The following is an 18,053-nucleotide window of genomic DNA, read 5'->3' as shown; positions in this document are numbered from 1 at the left end:
AAAACCCAGGAGGAATAGATGGGATTTAGATCAACATGAGGCACACTGGGTAGAAGGTTCCCATTTGCAGGCGTTACTCCTTGAGTCCATGAAGGTTTAAAATAATGGCTTGGTACCAGAAACTCTGAGAGTATCTAAATGAGGTATATACTAACATAATTTATTTTTATTAAGCTTCAAAATATTGAGCTTGGTTATTTAAATTTTTATTTTGGATACTTCCAAATAAAATTGTAAGCTCCATTAATGCCAGACCCATAGTTGTTGAACAGATTAAACAAACTCATGGGAAGCCCCTCAAATGGTTCCTTGGTGCGTAGGAAGACTGTGCTGAATGTTGACTAGATAAGTCAATCTGTGGCTAAGTAGGCCAGGAAAGAAAAGCAGTAGGAAGGTTTTCAGTATTGGGGAGCCATCTCGAAGAATGCTTCCCAGTATTACATGAACATCTAGTATGTGTCAGCATTATAACAGGTACATTCACATTTGTAATTTCATGGAATCATTACAGGCAGCCAGGCTAAGCAATTACTAACTACCCCAAAAGGTAAAGATTTCCTTGTTCTGTTGCTGGGGAAAAATAAAGCTCAGGAAAAGGAAGGAACTTGCCCCAAGTTCATACCTAGCAGGTATGAAATAACTGGCAGGGCGAAATTAAAGTCTGGTTCTCTCAGATCCCAGAGCCCTCCCCCAAACTGTCATGCCATGTAGTCTGTGTCCCTAATTAGCCTGTCAAACCAGATATTCTATAGTTCTTGAAATACTTGTGTTCTTTCCCATAGTTTCGTGTTTTAGTCTATAAGGCATGTGTAAGCTAAATCTTTGTAGAATAGTAGTTTTTTTAATACTGTCTATAAGTCAATTTTGTGTAAAAGTAATTTTCAATGTAAGAAAGTAAATTTCAATGTATCTTTTTTCTGCCAACTAATAGAAAACCAGACTAGAATGTAGACATATATTCTAGTCTCGTGCCTTTCTCTTGGAATCTTTTCCTGGTCAGTTTTTTCCATGCATAAAATGACAACCTAATAAGCTCAAGGTTATCTAGATTCCAAATAATTAGAAAGCTCAATAATCAGAGATTCCTTTTGCTCTGTTTTTATAAGGGAGGAAATACACATAAGAAGTAAATGAGCTAATATTTACCTTTTTTTCTTATCAAACACAAGTTCTTTAGTGTTACTTACAAGGTATAAAACACTGAAGTGTAGGCACTGTGAAAGGTAGGAAGATGTGTAAGAATATTCTAGATCTCACAAATTTATTCTAAATATGAAATTCTAGATCTTAGAGTAAGGTTAGGGTGAATTCTATCACCATCCTCTATAGTGGTTATAAAACCCGTGGTTTTCAAAGTATTTGGTCTCAGGACTCCTTTACAGTCTTAAATTATTCATGACTCCAAAGAGGTTTTTTTGTTCATCTGGTTCACATCTCTCAGTATTTACCATATTAAAAATTAAAACTGAGAGATCTTTTCTGCAAAAGGCCAAAAAGTATATGAAAACATGCTCAACATCACAGTCATTAGGGAAATGCAAATTAAAACCACTATAAGATACCATCTCACACCTGTTAGAATAGCTATTATCAAAAAGACTGGATATAACAAATGCTGGTATGGATGTGGAAAGAAGAGTAGGAATATAAATTGGTACAACCACTGTGGAAAACAGCATGGAGGATCCTCAAAAAATTTAAAATAGAACTACCAAATGAGCCAGCAATTCCACTTCTGGGAATATGTGCAAAGGAAACAAAAACACTAACTCAGAAAGATATCTGCACCCCCATGCTCATTGTGGTATTATCTGTAATAGCCAAGGCAACAATCTTAAGTGTCCATCGATGAGTGAATAGATAAAGAACTTATGGTATATATTTATACAGTGGAATATTATTCAGCCAAAAAAAAAACAAACAAACAAACAAGGAAATCCTACCATTTTGTGGCAACGTGTATGGATCTTGAAGGTATTATGCCAAGTAAAATAAGTCAGACAGAGAAAGGCAGTACTGTATCTCACTTATATGTGGAATCTTAAAAAAAGGAAAAAAACTCAGACTCCTAGAAAAAGAGACTTGTGGTTACCAGAGGTAGAGGGGTGAGGGGAGAGGGAATTGGAGAGAAGTGGTCAAAAGGTATAAACTTCCAAGTACAGGACAAGGAAGTACTAGAGATGTGATGTGTGATTACAACATGTTGACTAGAGCCAACACTGCTGTATATAGTAGATAGTTGTTAAGAGAGTAATCCGAAGAGTTTTCATCACAGAAAGTTTTTTTCCTTTTATTCTTTTTTTCATTCTTTTCTTTTCACTGTGTCTATATAAGAAGGTGGATGCTGGCTGAGCCCATTGCAGTAATCATTTTACAATATATGTAAATGAGACCCCTGTGTCTTAAACTTATACAGTGATGTATGTCAGTTATTTCTCAAAACTGGGAAAAAACTGTGAAAGATCTTTAAAATATTTAATTCAATTAAAATAAGAATAAACTCATTCCATTTAACACAGGTAACATAAAAATTAAAAATAGTTGTATTTTCCCAAAAAGACTTTTTGCAAGAAGAGCAGATTGTTTTACATTTTTACAGACCTCTTTAATGGCTCTCAGACCTGATACACAAATAGAGCCCCACTGCTTCTGCATTTAGTCTCTCATGCTGTATTGTTTTGGTTGAAGTATATGACAGATATCTGACATGACCTGGCACAGATATGTAGTTACAAAAAAAAAGAGTATCTTAACTGCCTTTTTAATTAACTCTAACAGCATGCATCAGTTATTCAGAAAATACTGGTTCACTGAGATAGGCAGAGCTTCCAAATGTTGAATGACTCACTCTACAAAATCCAAAAAAATCATATTCATTTATATAACTACCAGTCTCATCAAGGAATTCCTTAACTATTGGAAAGCTGTGAAGTTCACAGGGGTAGATGCATGTTTTCCAAAATTCTGAATTTTCTCACTCAAATTTTATCATGGGCAATAAATACTTCAGTTGTTTCCTTAATTGGACAGACGCACTTCATTTTTGTGAAAATCTCTACCAAATACCCAAGTCTGAACAACCACAGACTGTCAGTCATTCTTTCAACTATAAATGGTCTTCCATGAGAAAAGCAGCTAATTCAGTTTGTCTCTCAAATGGTAGACAACGTGATGCTTCAGTAGGCAGCAGGAGTGCTTTATTCGTACTTCCCATTTTGTCAGACAATACTAAAAATGTGTGTGCACAAAGATTGAGATTTATTAAGATTAATATCATTAATTGCTTAATCAGTAAAAAAAATTTTTTAAACTACAAGTACATACCAATGAGGAAGATAGTAGCTATAGGGAAGTTAGATACCAGTGCCTTACTTTAAGCTGAAAGGTCAGTTGTTTTACCCACCATTGATTTTGCTGACTGCTGGTGCAAATGTTGACACAGTGGAAAAGGCAGATAGCATCTGTCAGTGTTAGAAAAATAATTTTGACACCATGGATATCCTGAAAAGATTCTGAGAACCCTGGGGATCCCACTGGTCACTCTCTAAAGAGCCACAACTGCAGAATTACTGAGAATCAGTTGAGGCCTTAATGGTATCCCTGAAGTATCACAACATCCTCAAATGTTTGCCAAGTCACCAGAATTTAAATTAGCTGGTGTTTATTGGGAATATATGTATAGTATATAATGTGTCCATCAATTCCTCAAAATAGTTTACCTAAAAGACACTTTACTGACTAACCATTTTGGAGCAGTCAGGATATTCTGTTGTCCTAGTAGACATTGACAGAAGAAGGTTAGATGCAGAAGAAGATGTTTTGCCTCAGAAGCATGAGTTTAAAAATAGTGGCTTCATTAAGTCTATTGACTGTAAGTTATGTTTGTAGAATCATGCCAGCAGAAGTAGATAGATCTATATGTTTTAAACCTAACTATGCCAAGTGGAGCAGGAAGTCATGCAAACCTCACTCCCCTTCCACATGTTAGCAGAGCCATGAAGAACCGTGGACATTTATAGCCAAGTATTTCCAACCCTTTCCCCCACCCCACCAAAAAAGCTTAAACTTAATGTTGCTTAAAAATCAAAACAGTGTATCCTTAAGTGTGAACTATCATATTTTTAATAAAAAGTATATTTTAAATCTTATCTGTAACTGGCTGTCTAGAAGCCATCTTTTGATTATTAAACTAAGCTATTATTTAACTTTCAGTCAATCAAATAAATGTTAAACAGTAATTATGTGCTGAGCTTTCAAAATAATATTCAAAGATAGATGGTTATGAGTTGGAAATATTTTTACAAATAAAAAAAATCTGATACACCCTGAAGACTCTTCAGCTGATACCTGTCAGAAGGAGAAGGAACAGGAAAATTGGATGAAAGTGGGAACAGCAACGTAGGACTTTGGGGTGCTGGTTGCACAGCTCTTAGCTTTATGCTAAAATTTTGAGCTTTGCTTCTTAGGTTTGTGTCCTTTTTATATATGTGTATTACATTTCAGAATTTTTTAGTCTTAAAAATAAAAAGATATGTATACAAAAACAAATGCCTAGTACAAATATAGGGACTTTGGTGACAGGGGATCAAAGCCCTTTTGGAGACTTAAAGCACAATGAGAAGGGCCATCACTGGTTGCTACTTCTGTCTGCAGGCTAAACAGTATCTGAATCATGAGGGGTAAAATTGCTCACACATTTAATCAGCTCAAGAAACTAGTACTGGGCTGTGGATGGGGTAAAGAAAAAAACTTCTTTCCAGAGAATATGGTAGTGACTTCTGTTGTTTACCCAATGATTTAAGGCTCATCCACTGCAGAGTTCAACAGGATTTACAGAAGGACTCTCCCGGCATTCAGTTTTAAACCTAATTTTAAAACCTGGAGAAAAGAAATCTGTCAAAGTAAAGTTTACTCCAATTCACAACAGAACTGTTTCTTCACTAATCATAATCAGGTATGTTCTGTGCTTTAAGTGTGCGTTGATTTTTAGTACTTACTCAGAAGTCCTTACTTGATTTGTTTTAATGTGATTTTGTGCGTCTAATTTATTAAATAGGGTATTCATGGGTGCCTGGGTGGCTCAGCTGGTTAAGCAACTGCCTTCGGCTCAGGTCATGATCCTGGAGTCCCAGGATCGAGTCCCACATCAGGCTCCATGCTCAGCAGGGAGTCTGTTTCTCCCACTGACCCTTCCCCTCATGCTCTCTATCTCTCTCTCTCTCTCTCTCTCTCTCAGGTAAATAAATAAGATCTTTTTTAAAAATAAATAGGGTATTCATTTTGTCCAAAACATGCACACAACATATCACACTTGATGAAATGTACCTCTGTGATTATATTTAGAACTTGAAAACCTGAATAGTGTTCTTCCTATACCATGTGTGACTCTTAAAAATGAAAAACTCTTGCTTCTCTCTGTGTAAAGATTTTTAAATTCTTGAAGTGTAAATGTTTCATTCTAAAGTTTAGTATATTCATTTTTACATGGTTTATTAAAAAAATAAGAGTTATAGATCAATTATCTGTAATTTATGCAAATTTATAATTTATTAATGCAAATTTTAATGGGAGAAAATTCTGTATTTCTTGCACAGAAATAATCTGACAGTGGTGGATGCTGTGATGGTCCAAGGACAAGGAACGACTGAGAACTTGAGGGTGGCAGGCAAGCTTCCAGGTCCAGGGAGTTCCTTACGCTTTAAAATCACAGAAGCATTGTTGAAAGATTGTACAGATAGTAAGTATTCCTAACAGTTTCAATGGCACAACCTTCAGTGTTTGTTTCCAAAAATAAATAATTCCCCCAAAACAAACAGTATTTTTCTATGTGCACGTGTGTATATTAGTGATGAATACTTAAGATTTTTAATGAAATACCCTGACTTGTTTTCAGGGTTGTTTGATTTGAATCTTCAAATATTTAAAAGTTCAATTTCCATTACATGTCTTAGATGATTTACTCTGAGTATGAAAAATAAAACAATTAAATTTTTGCTATCTCAAATGGTACAACAAAGTGGAGTAGTACTTCCTGATGAAGTCTGGGTACCAGCTAATCTCTTCGGCATGAGGAGGTGGTTCATAATGTTTGGCATACATTTATGGTGAATGTGATAATCATTTGGACCTGCAGCACATGCTAACAAGATTTATACTCTTGATATTCCTTCCTTTAGGTTTGAAACTAAGAGAACCAAATTTCACATTGAAAAGAACATTTAAAGTAGAGAATACGGGGCAACTTCAGATTCACATAGAAACCATTGAAGTCAGTGGGTACTCGTGTGAAGGATACGGCTTTAAAGTTGTTAATTGTCAAGAGTTTGCACTAAGCGCCAACGCCTCTAAAGACATAATCATATTGTAAGTATTATCTTGGGAGGTGTAACGAATTACTGGCTTCCCATCACCCTCAAATAGTACAGTTGTTCAGACTGTGCAAAGATACGTTTTCATACTCACAAAAAAAGTCCTTATCCACAAATGTACTGATTTGATTTTTTTCCCCTTCATCTTTAGTTATTTCTTCATATCTTTGTTTATGAAACTTCCTATATATCCAAAGTGGATCAGATAATCTTAGAAACTGGTTTCACAATTATTTCCAGGGCTGTGTTAAAGCATAAGGTTTTGGTAGGAAATTGATTATAAATTCAGTCTCAGTAACAGAGAGGTCCCTGCATCGCACACGTGCAGTTTTTCCATGTTGTGCAATGGAGGAGTGTGTAATGTTCTGGTCAGAAGACATTGTTAATGCCTGTATTGAGAATAGCTGCAGCCTATTTTGACAGTTAATTGGTAACTTGTTAGATTATAGAGTTTGTGTAATAAAATGTAACCTCTGTCCCCTTAACTGAGTGATACTTTTATGATCTTCAATGGCTAGTCACTCAGTACGGAATGGTAGTAGTCATGTACAGCATAGTGCTTGGTACCTAACAGCACAGTGGAGAATAAGACGCCTCTCCTCACAGTGCCGACCATCTGGTTGGAGGGCATACAGTTAGCAAAAAATAAAAATGAAATAATTAGGGCAGAAATCAGTACTGCAAGAGATGAAGAGAAGATCACCAGGGCTAAGATGGTTTATGGTTCTGTGTGTTTGTTTTTTTTTATTTTCTCTCTCAGGTTCTGTGTATATAGATTTAGCTTTATCTCTCAGGATATGTTAGGAATATATCCTGAGAGAAAAGAGTGGATTCAGATAAAGGAGAAAAGAGGAAGGGAGAGAAGCTCAGAGAGCACTTCCTGAATTAATAATTAAGCTCATTATTCTTATTTTTCATGCAGTTTCTCTAATTACCGACAGAATATAGTTGTATTTGTTATTAACCTCATAGAATAATGCTTTCTCAGTCTTAAAATGAGACCTTAAAATGAAGTCTTAAAAGTTGAATAGACGTACCAAACTCTGAAATTCCCCATTACGATCTAAAGGTGTGTGGGACTGGTATTAGATGTAATGTGCTGTGGTGTATTTTTAAAACTAGTCTAACTGCTGCTATTCTGTTTTAGGTTTACTCCTGATTTCACAGCTTCTAGAGTTATTCGTGAACTGAAGTTTATAACAACCAGTGGCTCTGAATTTGTATTTGTATTGAATGCATCCCTTCCGTACCATATGTTAGCAACCTGTGCAGAAGCCCTGCCCAGACCCAACTGGGAGCTGGCTCTGTACATCATCATCTCAGGAATAATGAGGTACTTGTGTCTTCTTTTGAGGTTGGTATTCAGGCATCACTTGACACTATTGCTCGCATGCCCACTGTGTGCCAGTCACTGTTCTGAGTGCTAGGACTATGTCAGCAAACAGAACAGACCTTTTTGCCTTGATCAAACCATACCTACTAGTGGGAGCAGTCAGAACTGAACCCCGGTTGAGTAGCATATACAATAAGCAAAAGTCTTCTACCTTTAAAATTTCTTATAGAAATTAAGTACATGTTAATTTCTTCTTTTTTTTTTTACATGTTAATTTCTTAAAGGAAAAAAACTACTCATAATTTGCCAGGTAAAGTTACTTGATTTGGGCATAGGTAATTTACTCAACATTATATGTTTTTTTTTTTTAAGCAGACCTAAGCAACACAAAACATGAGAAATAATTTTTATTTTTATTTTTTATTTTTTTTTTTTTTTAATTTATTTGACAGACAGAAATCACAAGTAGGCAGAGAGGCAGGCAGAGAGAGAGGAGGAAGCAGGCTCCCCGCTGAGCAGAGAGCCCGATGCGGGGCTCGATCCCAGGACCCTGGGATCATGACCTGAGCCGAAGGCAGAGGCTTTAACCCGCTGAGCCACCCAGGCGCCCCGAGAAATAATTTTTAAATCCTCAGCAACCTTATCTTTTTTTCAGTATATTTATGGGTTTAGAGAATCTGATACACTTGCCTGTAAATTTACATAGTTACCCCACAAATCCTTTAAGGGAAAAGAATTGGCCTAGAAGGTTAAAACCGCAAGGTAAAAGCTGCTTCTTCGTAAAAGGAAAAGTAACCTCCAAGTATCTGTTCTGATACAAGTAATTATTTCTTCTCTATAAGCCTCTATGTAAGTTGGCATTCTGTAAAAAGGAGCCTGCAGACTTTTATTCATGACACTTTGTTTTTGTCTAGTCCAGTAAAAACTGTCTCAGGCATCTCTGCTTTTTACATCCAGTTGTACTTTACCAAGAAACTCTGCCTTTAATATAAAATTTTGTTACTCTTACACTAACAAGTGAATCCCAACTCTCCACATTCTGTGCCCCTACAGTGCACTGTTTCTCTTGGTAATTGGAACAGCCTATTTAGAAGCTCAAGGAATTTGGGAGCCATTTCGAAGGCGACTGTCCTTTGAGGCCTCGAACCCACCCTTTGATGTGGGCAGACCATTTGATCTCAGGAGAATCGTTGGTATTTCATCTGAAGGAAAGTATGTTCACATGCTGGAAATAAATTCTCTAGTACACATAGGTGTGGCTGATATAATTAAAAGAAAAAATAAGTTTTTCTTTTCATCTTTGCTCAAGGGGGAAGAAATCTTAATTCTAATAACTTCATAATCTCTTGTGTATAGCTCTCTTCTCTACTAAGAACTCACAGCAAATCCCATGTTTTTATTGTTATGTTAGTGAATATTAAAATATTCTTAGATCACTGACTTGATTGCTAAATTTTCAGAGAGAACAGATCCTATAAAATTGTGGAAAGCATCCCTATTTCTTGCTGGATTTTTTTTTCCTTAATTTATATTTCTCTTGTGGCTGTCCTGAAGAGGTAACATTTTTTTAATCTTAGATTTTGTAAGTTGCTATTTACTGATCTGCAGTTGGTCCTTTTTTCAGCTTGAACACACTCAGCTGTGACCCCGGTCACAGTAGGGGATTCTGTGGAGCAGGCGGCTCGTCATCCCGAACCAGTGGAGGGAGTCACAAGCAGTGTGGCCCACCGGTGCACCCACACAGCAGTCACAGCAATAGAAACTCAGCTGACGTGGAAAACGTCAGAGCAAAAAACAGCTCAAGTACCTCTAGCAGGACTTCTGCACAAGCTGCTAGCAAAGCAAGCCCCCTTGTCTTAGATTCTAGTGCAGTGGCCCAAGGTCACGCAGCAGGCAGAAAGTCCAAAGGAGCCAAACAGAGCCAGCACAGCAGTCAGCACCATGTCCACAGCCCGCTGGAGCAGCACTCTCCACCTCCACCACCACCACCAGTGCCTCAGCACCAGGAGCCGCAGCTGGACAGGCTGTCCCCCGCCCCTCTCTCGCACCCTGCCCACCCAGAACATGCCGGCAGCACAAGGCACAGCTCAGAGGACTCAGATATCAACAGTCTCATAGAAGCCATGGACAAAGACTTCGACCACCACGATTCCCCACCCCTAGAAGTGTTTACAGAGCAGCCGCCATCACCATTGTCCAAAAGCAAAGGTAATCATCGGTTCTCACTGGCAGAAAAGCATGACGTATGAGGGGAAAGTGGGTGCGTGATTAAGGGGCTATTTTGATTGTAGTTGTGATATAAACAGCTGATGTAGTAAGTGTTCTTCTGGCTCTAATTTACCTCCAGTTTGGACTTCCAACGTTTCCATATCTGATGCAGATAGAGAGGTATCCACTTATCATAAAAAAAATTTGAACTTCTTAGGTTATTTACCAAATTTAGAAATTTCCTGGACATCTGTTTCCATGTTCAGCTGTCTGTAATTGTGCTGTGATAGGTTGAGCCTTTTTTTTTTAATTGTTAAACTAATTTTTAATACAGTGGTAAAATGGAGACCATGCATTTTAACTCAGAATATTTCCGGGGCACCTGGGTGGCTCAGTCAGTTAAGCAACTGCCTTCAGCTCAGGTGATGATCCCAGCGTCCTGGGAATGAGCCCCTCACCTTCCTCTGCTCAGCCCGGAAGTCTGCCTCTCCCTCTCCATCTGCCTCTCTCCCCTGCTCATGCTCTCTCTCTCTTGCTGTCTCTCTCAAATAGATAAATAAAATCTTTAAAAAATGATAATAATAATATTTCCACAGAATCTGTACTTTAGAGCAGGGATTGGCAAACGAACTGCAGCCAGGGCGCCAAATCACCGCCTGTTTTTATAAATAAAGATTTATTGGAACATAGCCATGCTTATTCATTTCCATATTGTCTATGGCTGCTTTCATGCTACAACAACAAAGTTGAGTAACTGCAAGAGACCATGAGGTCCACAAACCTGAAAGTATTTACTGTCTATCTCTTTACAGAAAAATTTTGCTGATCCCTGCTCTGGAGTTCTGTATACTGTATTAGTTACCTATTTCTCAGTAACAAATGACCCCAAAACTTTGTCACTTAGAATGCCCACATTTACTATCCCAGAGTTGCTGTGGGTCAGGCATCTGGGTGCAGCTTAGCTGGGTTCTCTGGCTCACAAGACTGCAATCAAGGTGTTGCCTGGGGCTGAAGTCATCTTAAGGTTCAGCTGAAGATGAATCTGCTTCTAAGCTCACTCAGGCGGTTGATGGCAGGATTAAGTTCTTCATACACTGTTGGACTGAGGATCTCAGTTCCTTGATGGCTATGGCCCCCACCTTCATGAGTCCTCTCCATGTGGCACTTTAAAGCAGTTGGCTTCACCAGAGCAAGGAAGTTTAGAAGGCAAGAGAGAGAAAAGCTAGCAGGACAGAAGTCACAGTCCTTTACGATCTAATCTTGGAAGTGACATCCCATGACTTTGGCAGTGTTCTGCTACTCAGAAATGTGGTCCCGCCCATACTCCAGGAGAGAGAATTCCACAGAGCATAAACACCAGGAGGCAGGGGTGCACTGGGATCTTAAACATGACCTATCAACACATACACAGAGGTAAGCTATTTGGTGACTTCCAAAATCAAAATATAAAAACCAATAAACAGCCTGTAGCTCTATTTCAGTTTAATCCCTTTACAACCCGAGCTTTTGCATCTTCCTCTCTCTCCCATGGCAGCTCTGCCAGTACACATGATTCCAAGCCTGTTTCAGGACCTCCCTCACTGGTGTACCAGTGTACCAGGGAGGGTTTTTGCCTTTCATTTACATAGGGAAACAGGGAGCTTGGCTGTCATGAGAGACCAGGAGAAACCCAATGTCCCAGAGTCCAGGACTTTTATTAGAGAATTTCCTACTCTTGGATATGAAGACTAGTTACGTAGAGTCCTCTTAGAATTACATGCCTTTGGATTTGCAAAATAGTAAAATGTCTCAAATATTATTTAACTTTTTCCAGAGAAATGTATTTTTTGCTAACTCATTATTAATAGAGCTTACTTACTTTAGGGTAATTTTCATAGTAACAGGAAATGAATCCTTAAAATTCTTTTCATTAGATCAAGTTACATAATGAGTTTTTTCAATATTGAGGGCATGAATAAAATAAACATATATAATCATTTCTTACCAGAAGGAATTTGGCAGTCAAACTGAATACCTCACTACCTATGTCTAAGATAGTCTGCTAACATCAGTGTGATAGGTCCATTTTTAATTTCATGGTCATCCATCTGGAACATAAATATTAAAACTAAAAAATGATTTTAATGGCCACAGTGGTCCTAGAGTCGACCTACTAAAAGGTATTTTGGAGATGGAGTACGTGTACCTCCACATCGTTAGTGATTCTTGAGCCCATGAGGACAGTGATTCCAGGCATCATATCACATCACATTTGTTATCCTTCCCACTGCTGCTGTTTGGAAAGAAGGAAGGAAACAAAACCTTTAATTTTTTTTAGCAAGTATTTATATTGAAGTGTAACATACATGTGGAAAACTGGCCTCTTAAAAGAACTTATAAAAGTGGGCATTGATCTCCAGGTTGCAAAACAGTGGTGTGTCATAAAACCATAGGCTTTTAGCTGGGCAGAACCTTTATAAGCTCTCTAAAGCTTACCCCAAGCTCCTGCAAGTCTTCATCATGTTCACATTAAATATGAACCTTCTATTTTCAGAAGCACCCTGTTCCCCTCTGTCCCTCCCCAGTATCTCAGACAAAAAGTCTACCTTATAATGAGCTTATGAAATTTCTAGCTTTTGGGGCAACTGAGTGGCTCAGTCGTTAAAGCATATGCCTTTGGCTCAGGTCTTGATCTCAGGGTCCTAGGATCGAGCCCCACCTCAGGCTCCCTGCTCAGTGGGAAGTCTGTTTCTCCTTCTCACACTCCCCCTGCTTGCATCCCCTCTCTTGCTGTCTCTCTCTCTGCCAAATAAATAAAATCTTAAAAAAAAAAAAAGTTCTAGCTTTTGGACTGTTCAGAGTGACTTCTCTTCAAATAAAAAGCTCTCCCTGGGTTTTACCTAGATTGTAGTCTGCTCCTCGTGGAAGATGGCACCCAGAAATGCCCTCTTTTCACAGGTGGCTTGAGCAGGGCTTCATATAGCTGCGCAGTCATCAGACTCTATGCTTGTGTGGTTTCTTCCCCTGCAACACAGAATCCTAGGCACTGGACGGAGGCCATTGCTGGATTGAGGGTTAAAACCTAAGGAAGCTCTGCACCTGGTACAGTCACCTGTTGGTATCCGCATTAGCTGAAGAAACGGTGCAGTCTGCAGCCGTGCTAATTTCTGGCTATGGTTGCATGAGGGGCAGCTTTATCTAGGGTAGGGAGACACAGAGTGGCACACGGTCATGAGGCCAGGCTCAGACATGAGGCAGGCCCAGATTAAATCATGGCTCTGCTCCTTACTAACTGTGTGACTCTGACATTTACTTCTCTGAGCCCCCATTTGTTACCTTTAAAGTGGAAGAGATAGCTACTACTTACATCATGGGACGTAGCTCCTGCTGGGACTATTATTAGGCAGGAGATGGTGCTCATGGTCTTCAGCCTGCTGAGTTGAAGGGAGCTGTGGAACACCGCAGCACTGATCTTAAGGGTGAGAAATGGGACAAACGGGGCTAAAGAAAGAATCCTAAGGGCAGGGCCAGCAAGGAGAAGGCCAGCAGACAGGGTGACAAAGCAGGCAGAAGATGTGGGCACCCTATCCCAGCAAGGCCAGAAGAAATAAAGGTAGAGCAGAGCTGCACAGAGTCTGGCAGCTAGGACATTACTTGACCTTGGCAGGATAGTTGCTGTGAAGTGATAGGATGAGAAACCTGGTTACTGTGGTGTAGAGAGTACTGTTCACATCAGACTTAACAGTGGCCACTTCTTAGGGTATGCGTTGGGGGCAAGTAAGTGAAAGGGAGCGTTTATTCTTTAATCTGTAGTTTCCGTATTTAACTTTTAACCAAAAAAAAAAAAAAAGCAGGGGAATGAATTTTTTTTTTTTAAGATTTTATTTATTTATTTATTTGACAGAGATCACAAGTAGGCAGAGAGGCAGGCAGAAAGGGGGGGAAACAGGCTCCCTGCTGAGCAGAGAGCCCGATGCGGGCCCGATCCCAGGAGCCTGGGATCATGACCTGAGCCGAAGGCAGAGGCTTTAACCCACTGAGCCACCCAGGCGCCCCATGAATATTTTTTTTAATAGATTTTATTTATCTTCTTGAGAGAGAACAAGTAGTGGGGAAGGGCAGAGGGGGAGAGACAGAAAGAGAGAGAAGCAGACTCCCCGCTGAGCAGGAAGCCCAATGCGGGGCTCAGTCCCAGGACCCAGAGATCATGATCTGGACCTAAGGCAGATGCTTAATCAACTTAGCCAACCAGGTGCCCCGGGATGAAAATACTGTGTGGTCGTATTTTTAATGAAAAAAATGGGAAGCATGGTGTTTGGAAATATCTGTGAGTGAAGGACAAAAGGGCAGTAGAGCTGAGAGCGATGATGTTGGTCAACACTTACTAACGTTCCAGGCCTGACTGCACATGCCTCATGCACCCTGGTGGCTGACATTGCTATGACCCTCTGTCTCCAGTTAGAAACTCAGTCCAGAAAGGTTGCAACAGGCGTTACGGGAGGCCATGACCAGGCCCGATTGTAAGCCCTCAGCTTGTAACTACACTGTCCTGCCGCCTCCAAAAAGAAGAGAAGCAAGTGCCCAAGGAGGTGGGTGGGCTGGGCCCCAGTTCAGTAGATTACAGAAGATGAGACACTCATTCCACAGGTGTGTGGATGCAGATGAATGGGTAGAGATGCAGAAGCGGTACAGGGAGTCCAAGGAGCTTCTGTTTGAGCTAAAGTTACAGCTGCTGGGACTGAGGGGCAAAGTGGGAGGGCAGAAACAGGAAACACTTGAGAGTAGTCTGGTGCTCATTTCTGGAGCTCACATTTCTGTGGACTGGGAGTCCATGGAACATGAGAGCTGGATGTGCAGAGCAGCCCCGCAGGCAACATTGGGACCCAGCTGAGGCTGGAAGGAGTCCTACAATCGGGGAGAACATGGACAGTCAAAGAATAGTAGATCCGACATGTCCAACTGCAGAGATGGTGGAAGCAAGGGAATGACGGGAGACTGTTGTCTGCAAGTGAGACCTGAGACTGAAGGGCTTCAAGGAAACGCAGTTCTGGGCGGTAAGAGGTTCTTAGGTGCAGCCTTGGTAATGGGATGTGGAAGTAAAGCCCATTAGCAACAGTGAGGCCACAGAGCCTTTCAAAACCCTCTGGAAGCCTCACGTGTTTGGGAATTGAGATTCTGGAAAGGCACACAGTGCATGTACCGTGTGATTCATAAGTCTAACTTCAGTTCAGCACTAAGAGTTTAAGCCTCAAGTTCTGTTTCTCAGTGCATTAGGGAGAGAAACTCCGAGAGCTTTTTGGATTTCAGAGGTCCTGAGGAGAGATGACTGACCTGACCCATACAAGGCCTGGAGCCCAGGTGATAGGTTGAGAGAAGAAGTCCGTGAGGCTGGTGTCAGTCTCCTCAGTGAGGACTGGAGACATGCAGGGTACAGTGGTGAGGCCAGACAGTGTGTAGGAATGTAGTGTGTGTGCAGTTGTCACAGATATAGAGGGTTCTGCATGCGTAGATCTGATCTGCCTTCCGGGCTGTCTGCAAGGAAACAGGCTAGATTCAGAGCTAACGTTATAAAAACTCACTTGCCTCCCAAAGCAGGGCATCTGCCAAGTATTGGTAAAGCCTGAGGCTTGGTTGACAAACTTTCCAGTCTCTCCTCTACTACTGTATATTGTCCCACAGGCAAAGGTAACCAGTCCTCGGAGTAAATCTAACCTGATTTGCCCAATAGGGGCAGAGAAGTGGACCTGAGCAAGCAGAGAGAAGGGCTAGTATCAGCACAAGGGGAGCAGTGTTGGTACTATTTGCTACTGAAAGTTGTGGTCCAGGGACCAGCGACAGTTAACATCACCTGGGGGCCTTAAGAGATGTAGAATCGTGGGCCCCAACCCAGATTGCTGAGTCATACTCTGCATTCAACAAGGTCCACTGGTGATTGGGATAACCTGTGTTAACCCACTAGTGAACGTAACCAGTGAATGTCCTTGGGAGGTGGGCACCGGTCCCTCTAGTGGTTTTTGGGCAGACAGGGAGTTGCCCTTAAAGGGAGTGAACAGAAATACCTAGACAGAACAGAAACTTATCCTCTCCCAACATTAAATTGTAGTTCAGTGTGCTTTTGAATATCTGTGACAAATCCAAAATGAGTATAATAATTTTATGAAAACCCTACATAATTGAATTCTGCGTACTGTAAAGTTTTTGGTGATGCAGGAATAAGGTCTTGGGTACCTTATTGGTTCTGGTCAGGCACCACAGTTGGTATATACAACCTTATAAAGGTACCAGAAAAGCTAGAACAAAAGGAGTATAGGTATTCATACAAATTCATGAATTCCTTCCCCAGGTTAGAAGTAAAATTATTTCACTTAATAAGGACTTCTTTTCTAACTTGAATTGAGCTAAACTAGTATCTTCACAGTCTGTGCACAGAACTTAATCGACAGAATAAGTTTGAAAACCATTATTTGCTTTAAGAACTCCTGAAGAAGTTTTTTCATATGCATGTTTTGTTATGTTTTAGTTTAACATGCTTATATAAAGTTATTATGTGGGGAAATAAATTTGCATGACTGGTACTGACCCCAGTAAATTGTGTGTGGGTCTGTATTATTTATTGGCCTCATTTAGACCATTTCAGCCAAAACACAAGGAAGAAGACAAATTCCTGTCAGGATTAGTGCTTCTCCAGAGCGTCTAGTCAGCTGTTACATGGCTTGCCTTGGGCCTACCGCTGCCAGGGACAGCGCATATTCAGAGAAACCACTTGCTGCTAATTGAAACTTTACTGAAACAATTCTTTTGGGTTGAAGTTAATGAAATGACTTAATGTGGGAGAGAGATAGCCAAAGCAGCTTGGCCAGACTAGTTGATTACAAATTTATTCACTCCTTAGTGAAGACAAAAAGTAAATGACCAGGATGTATTCTTTAAATTTATAATTCATACTTTGCCTCCTTAAAATAATTGGAGATAGTTTAAATTATTAAAGCCTGGGTAAAACAGTGAAGACAGAAAGGAGTTTTTGATGTTTTATCTGTTTGTTTTTAATTATGGTGCTCTCTCCTCAGAAACCTAGAAAAAACTGAGTTGTTACCATTGAGTGTTAAATGAGCAGCGTGGTTCCTGGCAGCAAGGGCCAAAGTAAAACATTGTTCTGTAGTTCTCATGCAGGAAGAGGAAGCCTGAGACTGCATCTGAAAAAAAAAAAAAAAAACAGCCTTTGTTTTTTTCCCCACTTCCATCGGAGAACACTGATTAATACAATGGGCATTTGTCTTTATTGGCGAGAACATGGGAATGTTCTTCACACAGATGTATGCTTAGCCTCACCCGTGTGCACAGTACTCATGGTGACTGCAGTACGTATATAGTGCTAATAGCTGGATTATTTGATGAGGCTTAGAACTTTCTGTTGAATCAGGATGCTAGAGCAGTAAGAGGCAGATGGTACTCTGCCACAAATGTTTAGCAGCCTGCCTTATGTCCCTGTATGCATAGGTCAGTCCTGACATACCCTGCAGATAGGGACAAACGGCTTTTGCCAATAAAGTTTTGTATCCACTCAGTTATTAGAAAAAATATACTTAATTGGGCTTTAAAGCAATGAAGAAACTGTTTCATTCTGACTGTTTCTGTGAGCAAGCATCGCAGCCGCCAGCGGGGCATAAGTTCATGGGCACCACGTTACCACAGCCGGGGTTCAGGCACGTGCATCTCCCTGGGCCTGGCTTTGTTGCCCTGTGCAAATAACTGAGTTTTCCTACAGTTTGTGGCAGTCCTACACAGAGCAAGTCTGTCCACAGCACTTTTCCAGCAGCATTTGCTCACTTCGTGTCTCTGTGTCACATGTTGGCGATCCTCGCAATATTGCAACCTTTTTCATTATGACTAAATTTGGTTAGTAATCTGTGATCAGTGATTGCAAGTCGCTGAAAGCTCAGATGATGGTTAGCATTTTTTAGTAATAATTAAGGTATATACATTGGGTTTTTTAGATTTAATACTATTGCACACTTAATAGATGGCAGTATGGTGTAAAGGTAACTTCCATATGCACTAGGAAACCACAAAATTAATTTGATTCACTTTATTGTCATGGCCTGGAATCCAACCTGCAAAGTCTAGAGGTATTTCTGTACTGATGCCTATCTAGCCAAGATACAGCA

General features: G+C 40.2%; 1 protein-coding gene across 1 annotated transcript in view; it reads left to right on the top strand.

Annotated features, from left to right (window-relative positions):
* The window catches only part of TMEM131 (transmembrane protein 131), a 229,654-nt gene that overhangs the window by 188,414 nt on the left and 23,187 nt on the right, over nucleotides 1–18,053 (top strand). The window contains exons 26-31 of the mRNA XM_080813933.1: nucleotides 4,803–4,954; nucleotides 5,595–5,737; nucleotides 6,177–6,363; nucleotides 7,516–7,701; nucleotides 8,755–8,913; nucleotides 9,326–9,909. Of these exons, the coding sequence (XP_080670059.1) occupies nucleotides 4,803–4,954; nucleotides 5,595–5,737; nucleotides 6,177–6,363; nucleotides 7,516–7,701; nucleotides 8,755–8,913; nucleotides 9,326–9,909 (1,411 nt within the window). The remainder of the gene's footprint in view (nucleotides 1–4,802; nucleotides 4,955–5,594; nucleotides 5,738–6,176; nucleotides 6,364–7,515; nucleotides 7,702–8,754; nucleotides 8,914–9,325; nucleotides 9,910–18,053) is intronic.

Source organism: Martes martes (genome assembly GCF_963455335.1).
Source record: "Martes martes genome assembly, chromosome: 9".
NCBI classification, from domain to species: Eukaryota; Metazoa; Chordata; class Mammalia; order Carnivora; family Mustelidae; genus Martes; species Martes martes.
The sequence above is the reverse complement of the archived record's forward strand: the minus strand, read 5'-3'. Positions and strand labels throughout refer to the sequence as shown.